This window comes from Megalops cyprinoides, chromosome 8 (genome assembly GCF_013368585.1).
Source record: "Megalops cyprinoides isolate fMegCyp1 chromosome 8, fMegCyp1.pri, whole genome shotgun sequence".
Lineage (NCBI taxonomy): Eukaryota > Metazoa > Chordata > Actinopteri > Elopiformes > Megalopidae > Megalops > Megalops cyprinoides.
The window spans coordinates 29,489,179-29,508,956 of NC_050590.1; the positions used below are offsets into that span (position 1 = coordinate 29,489,179).

The following is a 19,778-nucleotide window of genomic DNA, read 5'->3' on the forward strand; positions in this document are numbered from 1 at the left end:
AGAACCTCTGTCCCCACAGAAAAGAGCATTCTGTACCAAGTATCAACAAAAGCAGCACAGATTTGGCATTTAAAGACATCTGACAGCATTGTCTTCAGTGTGTATATTGACTGTATATCTTCCTGCCAATCTGTGACATACAGCTTGCTAGAACAGCTATCCCATAATCTTTATATTGCTGGTAAAAAGAGGAAGTGAGATAAAAAAACACCTTGAGCAAAGATACACTGGCAAGATTGCATATACTCTTTCAGTAAAAAAACAGCAGGGGCCTAATTGTAGTCATAAATCTGGAGACAGTAAAGTTTCTGCAATTGTGTTTGGCGTAAACACAGATTTCATCACCTGGCTGGGGGCTGTGCCAAATCAAAATGTTCTACAGAAACCACAACAGTGTAACACAGAGACATGAGTGAGCACTGACAACTGTAACAGACCCTGCCAGCCTTCACCTGCCTTACACAAGATGGCGAAAGAATACTTTTACCCTGAGGTGACAACTGTAACTCTGCATTTGTGTATATTTTGTGTGTATTTTATTAAAGGCAACTAATAACAAACCAAGGGACAGTGACAAAGCTTTTAGGCTGCACTGTGCAACAACAATGATTTTTATGTTAAGAACCTAATTTTGCAGTACTACACTTGATAAAGGTCACACAAAAATGCACTAACAAGCAGTTCAGATCGTATCAATTTCAATTCAAAATGGTGCAAAAAATCCTCAGACTGAATCACTTGTTCACCATCCGCTGTCCGCTGTTGTCTACTTTTCATTCGGATGTCACCACTGGCACTGGGACACTGGCCAGGGTCAGATAATAGACACATGCATTACTTTGTTCTGAGCAGAATATTTTACCTGTCCAAGCGGGTATTTGTAAATCCATTCTGGTAATCTATATCTCTCATACATCTTAACAGGGAGAAAGCAGAACATGAATCTGATCTCAAGAGGATCTGTGAAGGAATTGGAGATATTTGTATTTTGCAGGCCCTCCCTTTTAAAGAGACAAAGACTGTGGTGCAGTATGACTGATAACACACAAAGAAACTTGTCCTCTGTGGCCTGTGCTTACAGAAGAGCAGAAGAGAGGCCAGTTGGCCTCACTGACAAAACCAGAGCTGTGTAAAGATGTAAGGTGGTGTGAAGACACACGACCTGGCAGTGCACACTGACGGCTGGAGCAGCCAAAATCAGCATGGGACACAAATGGATATTACTTGCACATCATTGAAAATTCTATTGCACTGTGACGCCAATAGTGCATTACTGTTGAATTAGTAGATAAGGGTACAGGGCGCAGCTGGAGAAATCTATGTATTTATTCATTTTTGTTGTAAATTAAAACTTTTAGGTGCCACTGAATAAGACTATGGAAACTACACTACAGCATGCTTTTGCTGTACAAAATTCACAATACCAGACAGTACATAGTCTCTCCTCAGATACTAACTGGTCTGCTCATCACCAAATCTACAGCTTGGGCAGTTGTTGAGATGAATTTTTTTCCCAAAGAAGGTAGTGCTTTCCTATTCTAGTGAGCTTTGCCCCATGGCTCTGCGCCAGCACATCTGCCAGCCCCCCTCATCAATCTCCACATGAGGATCTGGAGTGATCCAGAGGATCTCACAATCCAGCACAGCCATCTGGTGAACCAGTCAGGAATTCCTTACTTCTCCCCCTCCAAACTCTTCCAGCTCATCTAGCTCTTTTCCACAGTATCAAACAGAAACACGTTTTATTTACTTCATATGGCTGTTATCATTCTAGAGAGAATGTTTTTCTGAATGAAACTGCAACAATGCAGACACACAGTAACATTGTTCAAGGAATCAGTAACCTCACTGATCTGAAGAGTTGTTATTCACTGGGTAGGCAAACTGCAACTCCCGCTTGGCATCGGCGCTGTATATCAGCTGGCTTTGCTGGGAGGGGGTGGAAGGCTGGACATAATTGTCAAATCAATGATCAGCTGCCCCACTGGACACATAAATCGTTTCCACTGATAAACAGTTGACCATCAAATTTGAAATCTAAAGCATGTGCTTGAAGAAAGAACATACGGAATATACGGAAAAATAAACAGGACCTACAAACCCATCACACATTGCAATTATGTGGCATTGTGGATTATTACACTTTGGAAAAGGCTTCATTAGCATGATGTTTCTGGGCAGAAGCATTACTGCTACACAGAAAGGCACCAAGGCTGAGATGGAGGACGCACTTCTGTGACACAACGCAGTTAGGTTAATAAGTATCTTCTAAGCACTTTCAAGTGCAACATCTTTGATATTAGGAAAGGAAAGCATTGGAAAAGAAGTGAGGGTGCAGCAGGGGGACAGCAGTCAAGGTCAAGAGAATAATGCAACTTCTGCAACGTGGAGTGGAGGACACATTCTTTTTAAAGTGCCCTGCTTGGCAACTGGGCAGCATTTCTATTGGAAACTCACCACTCACTTTCCACAAAAAACACAAAAATATCTCTATCACATATACATACATACATATATATATACACACACGCACACACACAGACACAAACACAGACACACAGACACAGACACACACACACACACATATGTATGTGAAAACTCGTGGGTGTACAATGCTCTACAGAATCTTCTGACTCTCTCAATCACAGTAGTGCTGAAACAAGACACCATCACCATCAATAAAATCTAATGATCAAACGAATTCAAATTGAAAAGGGAATTGACACATAAGAGCTTGTTTTGTTTTGTTTTGTCATCCCATCAGAGGAGCCACAGAAAACAGCCACCAGAGCCTCCAAGGAGTGCTCCCAAAGCCTCCGTGATCATAGCGTCATTGAAGGAAGGACAAATGAGCCGCTAATTGCAAAGGAGCAATTGAAATGAAATAGGTTACACACCAGGGTGATGCAGCACAATGCAAACACAAAAGAGAGAGAGAGAGCCAGAGAGACAGTCAACATTCCCTATGCAAGGCCTGAATTCCATCACTCTTTTTCATGCAATTAGCCCCCTCCCCCCACCCCTGTCAACAGTTTAATAACCTCCACAATTTCCAGAAGACTTTTTGCTTCAGTTAAATAATTTCAGCTCTTTAATATGCAAATGATGCTAGGCATATGCATGTGTGAAGAGGTGCCGATCCTTGAAAAGCGTTAGTAGATTGTAGGGCACCTGCACCTCAGGGATAGGCTTGATTTAATTGACACCTAATACTACTCATTATTCCACTTAGTGAGCAGTCCCTGTTAGTCACCTGTAGGCTCTCCCATCAGCATGAGCTCAGGGCTGTCAACGCTGGCTCCTAACAGCGGGTAGAAATAGGACGCCTGCACTGAATGCTCGCCAGCGGGAACCCAAGGTAAATAACCCATGCTTCATGCCCCCTGTCTTTACTGGTGAGGCGTGGCCACCACCTTCTGTCCCAGACTCTCTGGTGCATTTTGAAATTAGCTTGGCAGGGTTTAATACAGGCTGTCCTGTACAAGCAGCATGGCTGGTTCCACACAGATCCTCCACCATGCGGCAGGTGGTATAGCCAGTGCACTGGTATGGTGGTGGGTTCAAGGGTTCTGGGATCCTGCCATTGACCTTTGAGTGAGCTAGTTTACGTCGTGTTATCCTGTGAAGTTCAGCTGTGTGAATGACTTTCTGATTGTGTACAATACACAGAAATGAAAGTATGTGAAGAATGCTGGATAGCTCGGTGTAGTGGACAACAAGCAGCTGCCTTCTCCATGTTCACTGCAGTGTTTATTCATTGGCTGAACAACAGGACAGGCCCCTGAATCATCAAAAACAGATAGGGAGCTGGTGAAATGAGTGTGTGAGCAAGCAAAACATCCAGATGGGTTGACATCACACTGCTGAGGTAACAAGAAGTTTCTGTGTTCACTTTACCCAGCTGAACTGAGGTGCTAATCTCATGCCGGTGACCTTGTGATTCCAGGAAGAGCAACCCGCGTGCCACCTGACCTGACATGTGTCCATCAAGCACACATGAATTAAGTGTCCCCAGGAGGGTTCACCTCTTGAGTGGGGTCATGCAAACTCAACAAACGGTCTCTCTAAATACATTTCACTGTGAAATGCAATGGTGATTGGTATGAATTATTAAACTGGAAAAAATGATGATTGATTCATGTGGCCAGCTGCTGTGTATTGACCAGTTCTTCTACAGACCTTACACTAACACTATGAGAAAATAATTGAAAATAATTGAAGAAAAACAGTTGAAATCAAAGTGCAGTTGATGCATTTTATAGTCAAAAAGAATAATGCTAACAAAATCCTGTAAGTGCATCTATGGGGCTGTGCAGAGGGACTTGTGTCACCTTTGATAAGAGCATGGAGATCCCTCTGTCTGGCCTGTGCTGGCCAATAGCTCTCATACCCACGAGAGGACTACAGCTGGCTGGCCAATAGATGAGGAGAGAGGTGCCAGATCACCACCCCCCTCCTCTCCAGTCGAGGGACTCCAAAAGTCCCAGTGCTGGGCTCACAGTGACCATATGAAAGAGCACTGGGGGCTGCTGCCGGGCCCAGCGCGCATGGTGAAGGTGCTAAATTATAAATCTGAACGAGCCTGGCAGCGAACATGGTGGTGCCGACAGCCAACGCCTTCTGAAGGCAACCACACCAGAACAGGGCTTGGACAGTAGATTAAAGACAGCCCACCTGCCCCCTTGGCTATGATGAAGTAGGAGGAAAAAAAGGAGTTAAAAGAAAAAGATAGATAGATGGGGGGGGTGAGAGAGAAGAAAATGAAGCTGAGAGAGAGGGAGAGAGAGAGAGAGAGATGGGTATGGAGAGAACACAACTCCCAGAAACCTGGAGAAGGAATAGGGGTCAATCAAAAGTTAGTGAGGAGAAATCAGGAGCCAAGATAAAGCCACATTTTACACAGAGCCCCCCAAACTGCAATCTCCTCTAAAGCTGAAGACTGGCAGCTGGCAGAACAGCTGGTGAATAGGATTAATGTCAGAAGAATGAAATAAAAGTCAGCATATGTCCAAGCCTGAGGTGTGGGGACTGTGCGTGATTGTGCCCCGCTGGACGCCATGTGTGCAGCTGGAGGCAGCCACTGTGCAATGCTGCCTTCTCTGCAAGGTCACTTTAAAGAAGCGGGACTGTGTAAGGCTTGGAATGTGAAACAAGATGTCTCTTTCCATTCCGCCAACCTCCACCTTTTCAAAAGCCTATGTCCATGGAGACACTGCATATTCTTTAGTCTCCATACTGGCAATTAAGGTTCATTATGAAGTGCGTGTGTACATATCTGAGCAAAAGACAGGTAAAAAAAAAGCACACCTTAGAGGCAGGCAATCTGCTTTCAATCAGTGAAATAATGATATAAAACATTGAAATAAATAAGTCTTTCCAACAAGGTAAATAAATTAAAAGCAAATGTACATGAAAAAAAAGGATGAAACTTCATATAATGCTATTGAAGGCACTTAAATTTGTGAAGATGAGCATTATGAGAGAGATGTGTGGACTTGATTTTAATTTCTAATTTTCATTTGATGTCGGTAATCATTAGGGCCCACACACTGTAATAAATTATAATAATTTCACACAAGAATTAAATTACTGGGTACCTTACAGAAGTGCCATTTTTTGTTGGGTACCCTGCAATCTAACTGTCAGACATAAACTCTTCTCCTAATCAATGCGCCAAAACATTCACATTTATTCATCTATGTTAAATTAATAGAAGTGTGCAGATAATGTAGCTAACAGTGATCATAGCTGCTCAAAGTGATTTACTAAATTAATGGGTGCCGGAGTCTCTACAAGGACAAAAAGAGACTAATACGATCCAAATGAATGGATTAAAATTTGCTGTGAAGCCAAGCGGCTGCTGTAGTCACAGAAACTTTATTTCATCATGAACGTGAGGCAACTTAGATGTGCTTGAGAGACCTCCCTGAGATACACACAGAATGCAAATGCTGCCTTTGCATATCTGAACCGTAGGTCATTAAGCATATGTAAATCAAGCTAGTCCAAAAGCAGTGCCATTTTGTGTTGCTGGGGTGCAAAGGATAAATTCCGGACAAATTTAGAGCAAGCCTCAGAAAAACATCTTTATGTCAACAGAGCATGGGTTCTGTATTCGCTTGTCCAGTAGTGAAAACCAAATTATGACCGCTCCAAAAGAAGTTATCAGTCCTACCAATGATTAATCCTAACATGCATCAGCAACCTTAATAAACTACCAATACTTCACTCTATGTGTTCCCTGCTAAATATGAATTCAAAAGCATAACAGGGCAAATAAGTCATTTTCCAACTTTCCTCTGTGGTTAATTCCCCAATGTCACTCTGATCCTCTACATTTGTGGGGCTGAGGCAGAGAGCTGTGTTTCCACAGAGGTCAAAGTTAATGATTCAAACACATAGCTCCTTGGATCCTTGGTCAAGAGGTCAGTATTTTTAGATGTTGAGTGCCATTTTCTAGTGGTGTCACAGATCATGCTCCTTAAGCAATCAGTGTTGCTGTCTTACATACACAGTTTAAAAGTCACAGGTGGCCCACGATGTGGAGAACATACACGAATGCACCATTACCCTGAGGACAGGAGAGGATGTCATGATGAAATACACACATTCCCAGAAAACAAAAAACTCATTACTTTTCATTTAGCAGTAACTACCTATTTTTACACAGCAAATAAAATCTTTCTGCAGAGCCAGCAGAGGAGATGGCCGAGTAACAGTAGACCCTTAAAAGCGCTTAAAAGCGCTCTGAGTTCCGGAACTTCACCACACCAGCCATCAGCCCCACACCTCAATGCACTATTGTTCCAACAGGGTCTTCTGACAAGGAGTGTTGTGCTTGCTTTTGGATTGATTCCTTCCCTTTCTCCCCATCAGAGAGGGGAGTGGGGTCGGGAGCTCAGTCGGGATAGAGGAGCTCAACTTCCACAGGAAATGATGTCGGCTACTGAGACCAATTTTAAAAGGCGAGCTGTGTGTCAGGCAACAGGGGATATTTATGGAGCTGGTGTCTGTGCTCTCAAGAAGGACCAGGCCAACACCAGCGGAGCCGTCTGGAAAGTGCTGGAAAGTGAAGAGAAGGCCAGTGGAGAGCCACCATGCCCCATTCACTACTTTCAACATTATGATAAGAGGTGCCAGAGTTACAGAATGTTTCTGGGGCTCATCTTATTCCAGTCTCATTGCCATAACGCAAAGAATCGTTAATTAAAATCCAAACTCATAATTTTAACCAATCACTAGAAGTTGACACAGCATAATGGATGGTAGGGTCTTAAAGCATATTAGCTGCTTGACCCCAGCGGACTTAAAATTATATAGGGACCACTCCCATAGAGACACAGTGTTGGTAGAATAATTACAATCATCAGTGCTACGACTCTGCAGTGCAATAAAACATGTTTCTATCCGTTTTTTTTGACATCCTCATTTCATCTTCTGGCACATTGGGAATGCCATTAACAGGAAAGAGAGACATTTGTTCTACCATGGCTGATTAGACAGTCTCTTTGTTCAACAATGTGAGATCAAAGCTCCGCCTGAAATATCACTGTTTACTGTTACTGGTGGAAGACAATGCAAATATGGAAATGGTAATGCTTCGAGTTTGCTGTCATGCCTCCCTTCACAGAAACACATTTTTAAGAGGTGTGACCCATGTACTGAATTATCACAACACAAAAAGTGTGTTCCATAAAATCATTAGCAACCCACATCAGATGTGTGCAGGCAGGGAGTCGATTACAGCTACACTATTTTGATCCTTGTCAGATGACACCTCCTCTTGTTTGCCTGGGTATGTGTGTTGGGCATGTGTGGAGAATGCTGGAAACTGAATTCCAGAGGCCCGTAGCAACGCTTGGCAGTGAGGTGTAAGGAGAATCTCTCAGCATCACCCACAGACCTGTCCAGAGGTATGACGTGTCCTTCCACCCCTTCATCGGCGGCCCTGGCGCTTGCACTGTGCCCGTGATGCCCATGTCTGACTGTCCAACCCCCCTTCCCCCCATAGCCCAGACCTCAGCTGATAAAGCAAGGCATGTCAACATCTGCTCCGGTTCACACCGATTTTAATCTACAAAAAGAGCCCGGCTATTTCCAGAGCCAGCGCTCCATAGCACAATGACAGATTTAGGACCATTAATGGGGTGCTGTTTTCTTGTGTGTCAGCATTTTGCTCTCAGAGTACTAACCGGATATGGAGGGGGTCACAGAAGATAGCAAGTCAATTAAACCCCCCCCCCCTTGCCTTCTCTGTCACCCAAGCCCCCTATCTCCCACCCTCAAACTAGCACACACACACACACACACACACACACACACACACACACACACACACATACACACGCTGCTGTCCCAAAACAAAAAAGTTGAAAGACAAGCATTAATTGTCACACTCACATCTACTTGCAACCTGACAAGGGATTACCTTTATCTTACTGAATCAAAACAAGAACTTGTTCCAAAGCTACTCTGACCATTTATTTTAGGATAGGGGAAGATGTACCTAAGCCATGCATGGTCCTTGCTCAAACAGCCTTCCGTTCCGTTCTGGCACCGGTTGCCATTCGTCTTGCATGCACTGGTTTCCTCCTGTTGGAGGGTTCCAGAGCGCCGTGTGTGAAAGTGACACAATGGTGGTGTTGTGGCCCCCTGACACCGAAGGGGGTAGGTTGCAGGACAGAGACAACAGCTGAGCCCAGGGAAGATGGCTCCCGGAATGTGCTGTGGCAGTTGCTACTGTTGACTAGTCGGAATATGAGAAGCAGGAAGGTGTTATGGACAAGGGAGGAAGAATGGCACATTGAAGGGCCAGCTGCTGTTTTGTCATTTAAAAGTAGAGCTCCAGTTAGAGGAGGCTCAAGGGTGCCTTTTTTTCCTTCAGCCATGCTCTTCTCTGCCTGTCTTGCAAGCCTGAGTGGGCATTATTTACTGTTAATGCCACATAAATAAGTCAGTCTTTGCTGGCCAAGCACCAGCACAGTGAGAGTGAGGGATTTTTGCCCTGTGCTGTGCCGACCCGGATCAAGTTGCACTGTGCGGCACTTTCAGCTTCTCACCGTATTTTCACTGCTAGCTGCATGGCATGTGGGGAGGAGCGGAAAGCCTTGTCTCTTTTGTGAGAGTTCATGTCAGGCTGGCAGAGTGCCCGCAGCATACAGCCGAAAAATCTATTTAACGTCTGCTTCACAGGGCGACAAGAGGTTTGATTGGCAGGGAGCATAGATAGGCTTTTGATCATGTGTCCTAACAAGCCGGTCCAACTCATGTCTCTTCAGCCCTAACAGCTCCACATTACCTATTCAAACAAAAGTGTCAGACCAGACCACAGCTCCGTGGCAGTCAGGCTGGCCATGCAGCGGGCCAGGCAACACACACACACACACACACACACACACACACACACACGCATGCAGACTTACACACACACTGATTAAACACAGTACATGGTTCTCCTCCTGACAAGCAGGTTGTTGGAATCAAAGATACAGGCATAGAACAGCTGACATTATTAAAGGCAGAGGGTGGCAGGGAGAGAGAGAGTAGAGGAGGAAAAAAGATAAAGGGGGGTAAAACCGGAGCTGACTGATGTTTGGCCAGTATGTACCGCCTGAGGGACTCACGGACTGACAAGGAGGAAGAGAGAGAAGCTAAGTGTTTGAAGCGTGGCTCAAAATTTGCAGGTTCACCTCGGCCACCAGCCAAGAAATTAAAAAGGCTACTGGGTCGCCAGCTTCATCCCATATGCATGGAGTCAAGGGCTGATGCCACAGATCATTATAACAAAGATTCCTATTAATTAGGGGGGATAAAACAGCCAGATGACAAGGCTGCTGGTGAGGGAAGAGCTAAGCTATTCCTGCCACATCATTTTCACAGGAAGTCCTTTAAACAAGGGGCAGTAATAACCACAACACCATACTACATATTACCATATCGCTGTGTGTACAAACCCATGGTTGCCAAAAGGGTCTTGAAAAATCAACAAGACTTGAGGATTTGAGCTGAGGATTTTGACCGCAAAAATCCAGATTATACATTGAGAAAATGGGTTTATGTAGAGCAAAGTGCAACTCATACGCCAAGGCCAGCCAGGTACTGTGCCAAGCCTAGGGCCAAGAGCTTTTCAGTGTTAATCACCCCGGTGGCTTAAGCCTGATCCTATTCTCTCGCATCCCATTACGCACCCTGCTGTAACAGAGCATAATGGGACTGGACTCTGCACACGACGCTGGGTCCAAATAGGTGAGCATCCTTACACCTCAAGAATACCATTGCCATAGTATAGCAATAACTGTGCCTGCTGACATGGGAGGCTAAAAAAGGCAGAGATTCCACGCGAGGAGGTAAGCAATAGACGCAGTTCCCTGGACTGGACTAAAGGCGTGGCCTTGTACAATGCCCGAGCACGATTATCCCCCTTCCCCACTCCCCCGCTGGCCTGCGCTCACATTGCACTTAACGTTCCAGGCCCGAGCACGCTTATGTCATCACGATGTGACTTTTTGTGTTGAAGAAAAGTGCTGTACTTTGTGGCTTATTTGGGGTCGTTTTGGGCACAGTGACACACGGTCCTCTCACAGGCTTTATAGATTTATCGATTATGCAACGAAGACATTTTCAGTTCATCGTGCTGCACATATAAGAAGATTTTTACGGAGGCAGTTGAAATTTCAGTCATCAACATCTATTACTACTTGGATACTTTTCAATTCATTCAAGAATATTTGGGTTAATAACGGGTCTGGTTCTCACCTTATTGATGAACATGAATTGTAGTCGGCGAGTAAAGCTCCAAATTTCTCCTTCAACGTCAGCTGCCTCCGTAAAAATCTTCTTATACGTGTAGCATGATTAACTGAAAATCGCTGCATTGCATAATCGGTGCTAACTGGTTGGGGAGCTAACGTTAGCAATAGATTTGACAAACATAGCTATTTAGCTAACAGGCTACCTATCTGAACAATTGTTGAAGACTAGCTACTTGAGCAGGTTGGCTGCTTCATTTGTGATACTCTGACTAAGCCCCTGACAACAGGAATGCTAACATTGCCACATAAAGAATGGTTTGTTTTATTTCGCTTGCTAGTAATCAAGCTAATGTGGGGATTCACAGTTATTTTTAGGTATAGATCTACAGAACTAACCAATCAAAGATCATTTTGGAGGTAGCCAGCTTGTTATATTTAAGGAAGTTAGCTAGCTAATCAAATGATGGTTTAAAGGATTTATTATGACTGGGCGTGTAACTAACAGATATCCAGCTAACTGTTGCTATAACGAATATATTTGTTAAATGGGACAGTCGCATCATTGACATCATGCTCGAGTTCCGTGCTCGGGCACAGTTAGAGGTCACACTAGATGCGTACCATGGCCGAGTTAAACTGAACCGTGCCCGAGATCATCTCTTCAAGTGGGCCCAGGCAAGATACGGAGCAATCACACTAGTCAAATGAACTGCACTTTGGGGGTCCAATGTGCTCGGGCATGGTATGGATCGCCTAGTGTGAGTACACCGTTAGGGTGGAGCGATGGCACACTGAAGGCACTCTGTCCCCTCTAGGTCAATGACATGTGCTGTCGGCTGGCACTGAAACGTGCAAGCTCCAGTGACGGGGACCTTTAAAGATCCCTTCACCACTTAAAACAACAAAGCTGATCCCACACAATAAGGCAATTGTGGAGACAATGGGGCTGTGAACACGGACCAGGGGAGGGGGAGTGGGGGTTGGAGGGGCTGCCTCTCTTTTGATGTCCCTCCCCACTGGTAGAACGATTAGTGCTGATTGGATCTGCAGGCTCCAGCTGTACAGCACTTGGGCTGGCCTGACTTTGAAGAGACGGTGGCCAGTGGCCTGAGCCAGGCCTGTCCTCTGATGGAGGAACCACCCGAGCGAGAGGGAAGCTTGGGTTACTGCCTGGGGAGAAAGCCCTCTCCCTTTCACATCAGCAACTGCTCCTTCCGTCACTCGGGGTCATTCAGGGTGGCATATTTCACTTTCGACAGGGGCCGCCATCTCGGCCAGTTCCCAAGCACACACTTGGAATGTTTTCATGCACACACTCCAGCGAGAGTTGGGGAATTCGCTTGTCCTCTCCAAACTCCTTAAAAAGGTCCAGGGAAAGACACAATATAGGCCAGGGACATTTAGTTTTCTGGAGCACATCTACATTGACGGGTTTAAGTAATGCTTCTAAACAATACACAAGCCTGGCTGTTATCTTAAACTCAAATGCTGCTTAGATGCAATAAGACAATTAACACAACTGCTCCCTCTATGATTCACACTTCCAGTGCAGTCATTGAGAAATCACAATGACAATGACAACTATTACATTGCTGGTTCTGCCTGCTGAAATGTTAAGGTGCCCAATAAAACAGAGAAATGTCCTGTTAAACTGTTTTTATACTTGTCAGCACTGAAGTCCAGTGCGAGCTCAGTGTCAAGGGCTGGGAATCAAACCCGGCTTTGATCTGATCCACTCAGAAGGATTCTGGCAGCCAGTATATGAAGAGGAGGAGAGAACTGGAAAGTGTTCCAGTCAGAAATAGAGGGCACACGATGCGCTGTGCACCCCCACCCCCCACCACCACCACCACCCCCCACAATGGCGACAAGCCTGAATCCCTGCCACATTTCCGACTGAAACATGTAATGCTGTAATTCAGACTAGCCAGGGTATAAGCATGGATTAGAAGACAACAAGCATTTACCAGCAGCCAAAACAACTCCTGGCAATATAAGTGTGCTGACTAACTTGGCAGAGTAAGAGCTCCACTGATGCCCGTGCAAAGTGTGGCAAGACACTCATACTAGGGCAGACCCCACCAGGCAGAATGGCCTGCAGCCCTTCATAATTGACTTATAAATCGGGGAGGAAAGGAGAAACGTCTGTTAAAAGCACTTCCACCTTTTTCTTTCTGACAACCCACCGGCAGGATACTCTGAAGAGCACTAAAGAGACCCTGCAAAAAAAAAATCAGCTCACTCAACAATGCCTCCAGAAAGAGAATAGACCTTGTCACAGCACAATGCTCAATTCACACAAATCCACAATACAAAGAACCTGAGAATTTCAAAGCTAGGGGAAAACAGATCTGACAGTTAACAAATATATCTACAAAAGGTGGAACACAAAGAACAAGTGAAGAAATAGGAAAAAAATATGTATGGCCACCTCAAGAGCTATTTCTGTGCCCGACATTCAATTATATCGATTATAACTTTAGAGCATTATATAAAGTAGACCCATTTGCTTGTGTTTCAAAAACATTCACCTTGGACTTTAATGGCAGAATATTACAATTTTTGCTTGATACTGACATTTTTAACTCTGATGTGCACTGTCTGATAACTCATGATAAATAATGCATTTACAATGTAGAGTAAATAAACAGTGGACACAATCGTTAGCCCTCTCAGCAGCCAGGCCTAATAGAGCTTTTACAGCTAAGGTGACTATTCAGCTTAATGCAGTTCTCAGTACGGGAAGGCCATTCTCATTCATTAGAGCAGACACAAGCACTTAAGGCACTTTAAGAACCTGTTAAGGAACAGCAGGGCCCAGGAGGCGGCGCAAAGCTTGTGGTAGCAGTGGCACTTGGTTCAGGTGCACGTGGAGGTCAGTCCAGCTAGGCTAATATGTGGTCTCCTCTTAATAGAGTTCATTCAATTCGATCGTGCTGTTCCCCTCCTGGAACATGTGTTTAACCGGCCACTTCATTGGGAACAAGGACAGCTCATGCCACCACTGATTAAGGCTGGCCTCCGCCTTGGCCCACATCAAACAAATGACAGCTAGGAGTAAATAAACAGAGAATGTGCAGCCAAAGTGGGATTCAGACCAAATGGTGCATGCCACTCGAAATGAGCATAGAGTTCAAAAATAAACTGCAAGTACTGAAATACATGAATACATTATACTGTTGGATAAAACAGAAACATTTAAATGGATACATTGACAATGGAGCAGAAAGAAATGATTTGTCCTCAGTAAATAAACTGGATCACTGATACTTTTCACTCTACATTAGTCAACCTTACTGCAACGCTTTGACTTTAAGAGACAACCTACAGGCTTAAAGAGTTACTGTCTTGTTTCCTTACACAATATTTTGAAGTTGCTGAAATCGACAACAAATGCTCTGTAATAAATGTAAAACTGTCACACCTCAGTATAAAGTTGAGTGAAAAGTGAATGCAATCTGGGTCTGTGCCTCTCTAGTATGTGAATCTTGTGAACAAGTGGATTAGAGCCAGCTGTTACCGGCACCCAGAAAGAAATCACCTTGGAGTGATAAGCAGCCACAGGCACCCCAGGTACTATATATCACCCCAAGCCTAAGACAGCACTGCCTATTTACATGATTTCAACATGTTGCTAGTTGTGACATGGATGAAGAAGAAAAGATCATTTACACTGACATGCGAAGAGACCCTAACTGGAGTTAGGAAGAGAGTGTGATTTACAGAGAGAAGAACAAGAGGAAGCATGTAAAAGGTGAGGGGGGGCAGAATGCTCAAACACTCACCTGCCTTAAAGACAGAGGGAGAGAAAGGGGGGAGGGAGGGAGAGAGAGAGAGAGAGAGAGAGAAAGAGAGAATATGAGCCATACCACAGCGCTTTACAATTCCAAAATACTGGCTACAGAGGGGAGTGGCATCTCCATCTCCTGTATCATATCATACATAAAATATATAGATGGGCTTGCCAGTGCTGTCCTAAGACCATGTTTTTAATGTGTGTTAGGAGGTCTGTTCACCAATAAGCCATTGTGCCCTCCTTGCAGTGCATGGCGCATCATTATAGTTAGCATGTCCTCATGACACTAAAAACAGATGGCAAAACTTAACTGTAAGTAAGCACGTAAGTACACTGATCCAAGATAGCAGCCCAAAGCAGGCTGGATTAGAAATAGCTGTTGTTGCCTTATTATCGTGCTTACACAGGTGATATTTTTAGCTCCCCAGGCTTTCCTCTCACATTGGCTGCATTGTTGAGACGATGGCTTTCGAATGCTCTTGATCCACCTAACGGGTTAATCCTACTGTTCGTGTGTCACATGAGTTCAAGACGACTCACACGGACAGGGCAATCCCAGCCGATGGTTACAGGAGATTCTAAGACAACAGGAAACAAGGAAATCCAGAAAAAAATACCATAGCTACTAAGAGATCCCAGAGTTTATACCTATTATAGACTGAGACCCTGTAGGCTACAGACGAATTCCTTGAAAGGCATCAGACCAGTCTTTTCCTGCGATCTTACTGCTGACCTCATAGACATACTAGCTTCTCCAAGCTTCGTTGTGTCTTGCAACCCTGTTGCGAAACTAATTTCATCCTTTGAGGGAGTTTATTTCTGCAACAGTTATACAGCAGCCAGGAGTTGGGCCGGAGCTCTATTATTAACAAGAGATTAAAACAGCTGTACACGGCTCTGAAGCATGCTTTCCGCCCTCTCCTAACATACGGCCCTGGATTACAAGCTGCACTTGACCATTTAAATTACTGCAACACCCGGCTGTAGCAGCTGGGCCTTATTACCATGGTGCCCACACCCCCGCCAGCCTTCGACACAAAGATCTCCCGATGAGCACGCTGCCTTTCCTGGACCAAGGAAAAAAGACTGACAAAGAAATGCCCTTAACATTAAAAAAATCCAATTACAGCATAGAACAACAGCAGTGATTTATAGACATCTATCTGTATGAAGATAGCCACCCCCCCGCCCCCCTCACCCCTCCTATTCTGTCTTGTTCATGAATAGATAATCCCATAGGTGGTTAAGAGCACACAACATGTTGCCTCTCTGTTTTGTAGCTGTATTTAACAGAGTGTGCACTACTATATAAACCTCCCAGCAATTATCAGTACATAACTGGCACCTAAAAAAGTAAAATAAAAAGGCATTAATAGCAATTTAATCTCCATTACACAGGATCATTATATTTACTGTGATGTCTGAATTTGAGAAGAAACCCCAGGAGGCAGAATCAATGGATTAAATTGAGATGTCAATTTAAAATGGATTGAAATGGATTTGATTGAATTGTCAATCGCTTAAAAATGAGACTTAATTAATTTCTAACTCTTGACAAATAAAAGTGGATTTCAATACAAATTGATACCACTTTAGGGGGCAAGCCAAACAGTTCCACCAGTCAAAATATTATTAGTCAGTCATTCCATTTTTAATTAACTGTTAAACTCAGCTATTCATTGTGAAATGATTTCATCAACATGGCTTTGTTTTATATTGTACATGGCTACAGTACATTACAGTGTACATGCAGTCATTTGGGTGGAGGTGGGGAGGGAGTACAGTTATGTTATGTTTTTCCATTGAGTTCATAATACTCAAGACCGCCACCCTGTCAGAAAATAAGACTGCCATTCTCTGCTTCAGTTGACTGGGACAAAAGATGTATGATGAAATTCATTACTATACCGACCAGAGAAGGGTAAAGCAAGAAACCAGGGAGAGCAAATTATGTGCCTGAAAAAAACTATACTTCATTTGTAAAAAAAAAAAAAAGTTAAGCTAAAGCATAATTTATTCTGCTGATAAACTGCTTTGGATAAGAGCACCCCGACAATCAATGGGACCGGCAGAGCCCTGAGGGAGTACATTTGATTGTATATGTTACACAGCACAAAATTAGAATGGAGTTAACTAACTGCTGTTGTCACTGGTTGTTGTCTATGTGTTTTCCTAGCTATTCCTCCTCATAGACAGGAAAGTACATATAAAGGCAGAAGGCCTTTAGAGGGGTTGGGAGGGGTGGAGCCATTTACCTTGCCCCTGCTAATGTGTTGACTACAGTGGCCCTGAATGGAACTCTGCATGTGCCCCACTCCCAACCTCTGCCTACCTTACTGGTAATAAAATCCGCAGTCCATCAGTTTAAAATTCTCACTGAAAAAAGAGCTACGACACCATGCTACACAAAGGAATAAAAATGCTTATGATCCCAAAAGCTGTAATGTGCATTCATGAACAGACATGTTTGGCACAAAAAAAGTTTATGATATGAGTTACTATTACCGTACATCAATCCTTAAATTAACCCAAGGGTTCCGGCAGACATGATGACAAAAAAGGGGAAAAAAAGTTCATAGAAAAGATCTATGGTAATGCTTCAAAGAGGAAACTTCTTTTCCTGTGGTTTAAAGGATGAAAACCTACTTTGGGGGCTCTGTAAATAAATGCACAAATGAAAAGGTGGCCTTTGAAGGTTGTGGCTTTCTGTTAATTTATCCCTTGTTTTAATGATAAAGAAACAGCTTGCACTCTGAACATGCAAAAAAATTTCATGTTTTTATGGTCTGTGGTCTTCGATCTGGGAGTGGTAAAGATGATCCTAATTTTAAAGGCAGCTCAAGTGGGCTAAAAGAAGCTCAAGCTTCATTCAACTTCCTTGTATTAAGGCCATTAATACAATGCAATCTCAGAGATCTCCTAAGTACAACAAGCTGAGGAAAAGATGGGCTTTCCTCTGGTTTTACAATGAACTCTGTTCTTCAGTTTCAGAACATCTTATCTGTCTTATCTAATGTTGCTGTTAGCTTTACAGAGTTCACTGTATTATAGGACAAAGCAGCAAAAGAAGACCCAAGAATGTGCCTATGTTAGTATTTCATGTTGGAGGAGCCAACAGGTACAATTCCTTCTTGCCATAAACCAATAAAATCCAAATCTATTAAAATGGTTTATGGAGACTGCACGTATCCTATATGCCATCTGAACTGTTTCATTTAACAGAATCACCCACTGTGGTAAAAAAAAAAGGTCCAAAGCTTTTTTTACTTGAAATGAAGAAAAAGTCCATGTTCCTATTTGTCGACAAACAAGCTTTGTGTAAAGAATTCTCACAACTCTGAAAGGTGTTCAGTGTTGGAGGACAAAAAAGTAATGTTCCTGGGGTAGGATGCTGGGGCAGTGGGCTTTATGGCTCTAGGGTGTGCTTTATGGCCCGCGCGTTTAGCTTGGCAGTTCCCTGCCAGCCGCACTTAAGCTGAGCTGCCCTGCCACCCACTCTTCTTCAGACTGAATGCTGTTCAGACCAAACTGGAAACACGGCACCATCAGACTTCTCCAATGTTCATAGAATGTGTTGGGTGTATGTGTGTGTTGGTTCCTGTAGTGCTGTCCCACAGCTCTTCTGTGAAATACAACACAGAAAAGGATCCCCTTTCAAACATGCCAAGTAACTCTCACTTTTTTCTCCAAGTTTCTCCAAGTTTTCTCCCAGATATGGTACATACATACACCTGGTGAAGTGTGCCTAAGCATATATATATATATATATATATATACGTGTGTATACACATATATATATATATATATATATGTATACACACATAGATAGACAGATAGATAAATTTGACTCATACCATCCTGTTCAGTCTTTGTCATCTCCTCCAGTTTCTTCTGCTTCAGTGTGTCCACCACATCCGCCAGGCTTCCTTTGCGGCGTTCGGGTGTGCCGAAGGCGGAGCCACTCAGCAGGTCACCACGGTCGCGGGCCCCTTCCTCAGCCTTGTGTGGTGAGGTAGAGTTATTCCGGAAGGAGTAGAGGGAACATACTTTATTGCTGTCAGATTCCTGCGAGCAAACACAAAGGCAAGGAGGGGAGAAAGCTCATGAATGCAGCATTTCTTTTTCCGTTCCTGTTTGGTTCCTGTCCCCCCCCACCAACAGGGTTTGTTGGTCATTTGATGGCCTGAACAGCCTTAAGCCAACTCAATCAACCACCAATCTTTCTTTTACACCACAAGAATTAAGCAAAACCATTACACAATGGCCGTAATTTGAAAACTCTCTTGAAATAATCCTGGCAAAGGAGCCATGAAAGGGGAAACATAACTGGGCAACATAGTTTTATAATCATGGAGGTTACTTTCACAGAGGTTACACAGCTGTGAAGAACATTTCTGTGATTCTTCAAAGCAGTTCTTCAACATGACCGGACTAAACTCAGGAACTGCTCCACAGCAATTTCTCTAATTACATTTTGCATATGCATTGAGGCTGGGGTTGAGTGTGGTATAATTTGCTCATTCGAAAACAGGAGCCTGGTCTGGGCCAAGGCCCGCGGGTCATCATAAATCTGCCACCTCCCTTGTGCGGCTGTTGTTTTTTGGTCCCACCTGTGTGGTATAGTGTTTAACCTGCAGGTTTGTGCCACCGGGGGTGGGTTCCTGTCTGCTGCTGCCGGCTGATTGGTCTCTGTGCTGCGCTACTGCTAGGAAGGCAATTAGGAGCCAGTGCTGTGAGAGAGAACAGGGCCTGGCTGTCTCATGCAGCTACACACCTAGCTACCAGGCGTCTTGTTTTTCACTCTACAACCTGTGGGTAAACCTTTTGTTCAGAACACGCACCCTGTAAAAGCAAAACACTCTCTTCAGACTGCGTGTTTCAGACAAAGGTATAGCGAGGCCCAGAGACTCAGCCTGATTCTGCCCCCAAGGCTGTGATTTTTCAATAAGCCTTCCCTACTCACTGACTGAGGCTCATATTTTTAGCTTCAATCAACCATTCTTGAAGAACACGCCGCTTGAAATGGAAAATCGAACTAGTGAAATAGATCAGTGGAGAAGCACTTATGTGGTGGGTGCGACTCGTCTACAACACTATGCTGCAGCGTGTTCTTCACGGAGTGATAAAAGCACCATTACAGCCCAGGCTGAAAGGTTGGGAAAGACTGGTGAAGAGGTGCACATAGGAGCAGGGGTCTGTCAGTGACATGGAGTGCAGTGGGCTGGGAGAGA

General features: G+C 44.1%; 1 protein-coding gene across 8 annotated transcripts in view; it reads right to left on the reverse strand.

The window, feature by feature from the left end:
- The window catches only part of LOC118781774 (transcription factor SOX-6-like), a 169,655-nt gene that overhangs the window by 79,763 nt on the left and 70,114 nt on the right, over window positions 1-19,778 (reverse strand). For all 8 annotated transcript variants that reach the window (XM_036534832.1, XM_036534831.1, XM_036534835.1 and 5 more), the window contains one exon: window positions 18,402-18,612. In XM_036534832.1, the coding sequence (XP_036390725.1) occupies window positions 18,402-18,612 (211 nt within the window). The remainder of the gene's footprint in view (window positions 1-18,401; window positions 18,613-19,778) is intronic.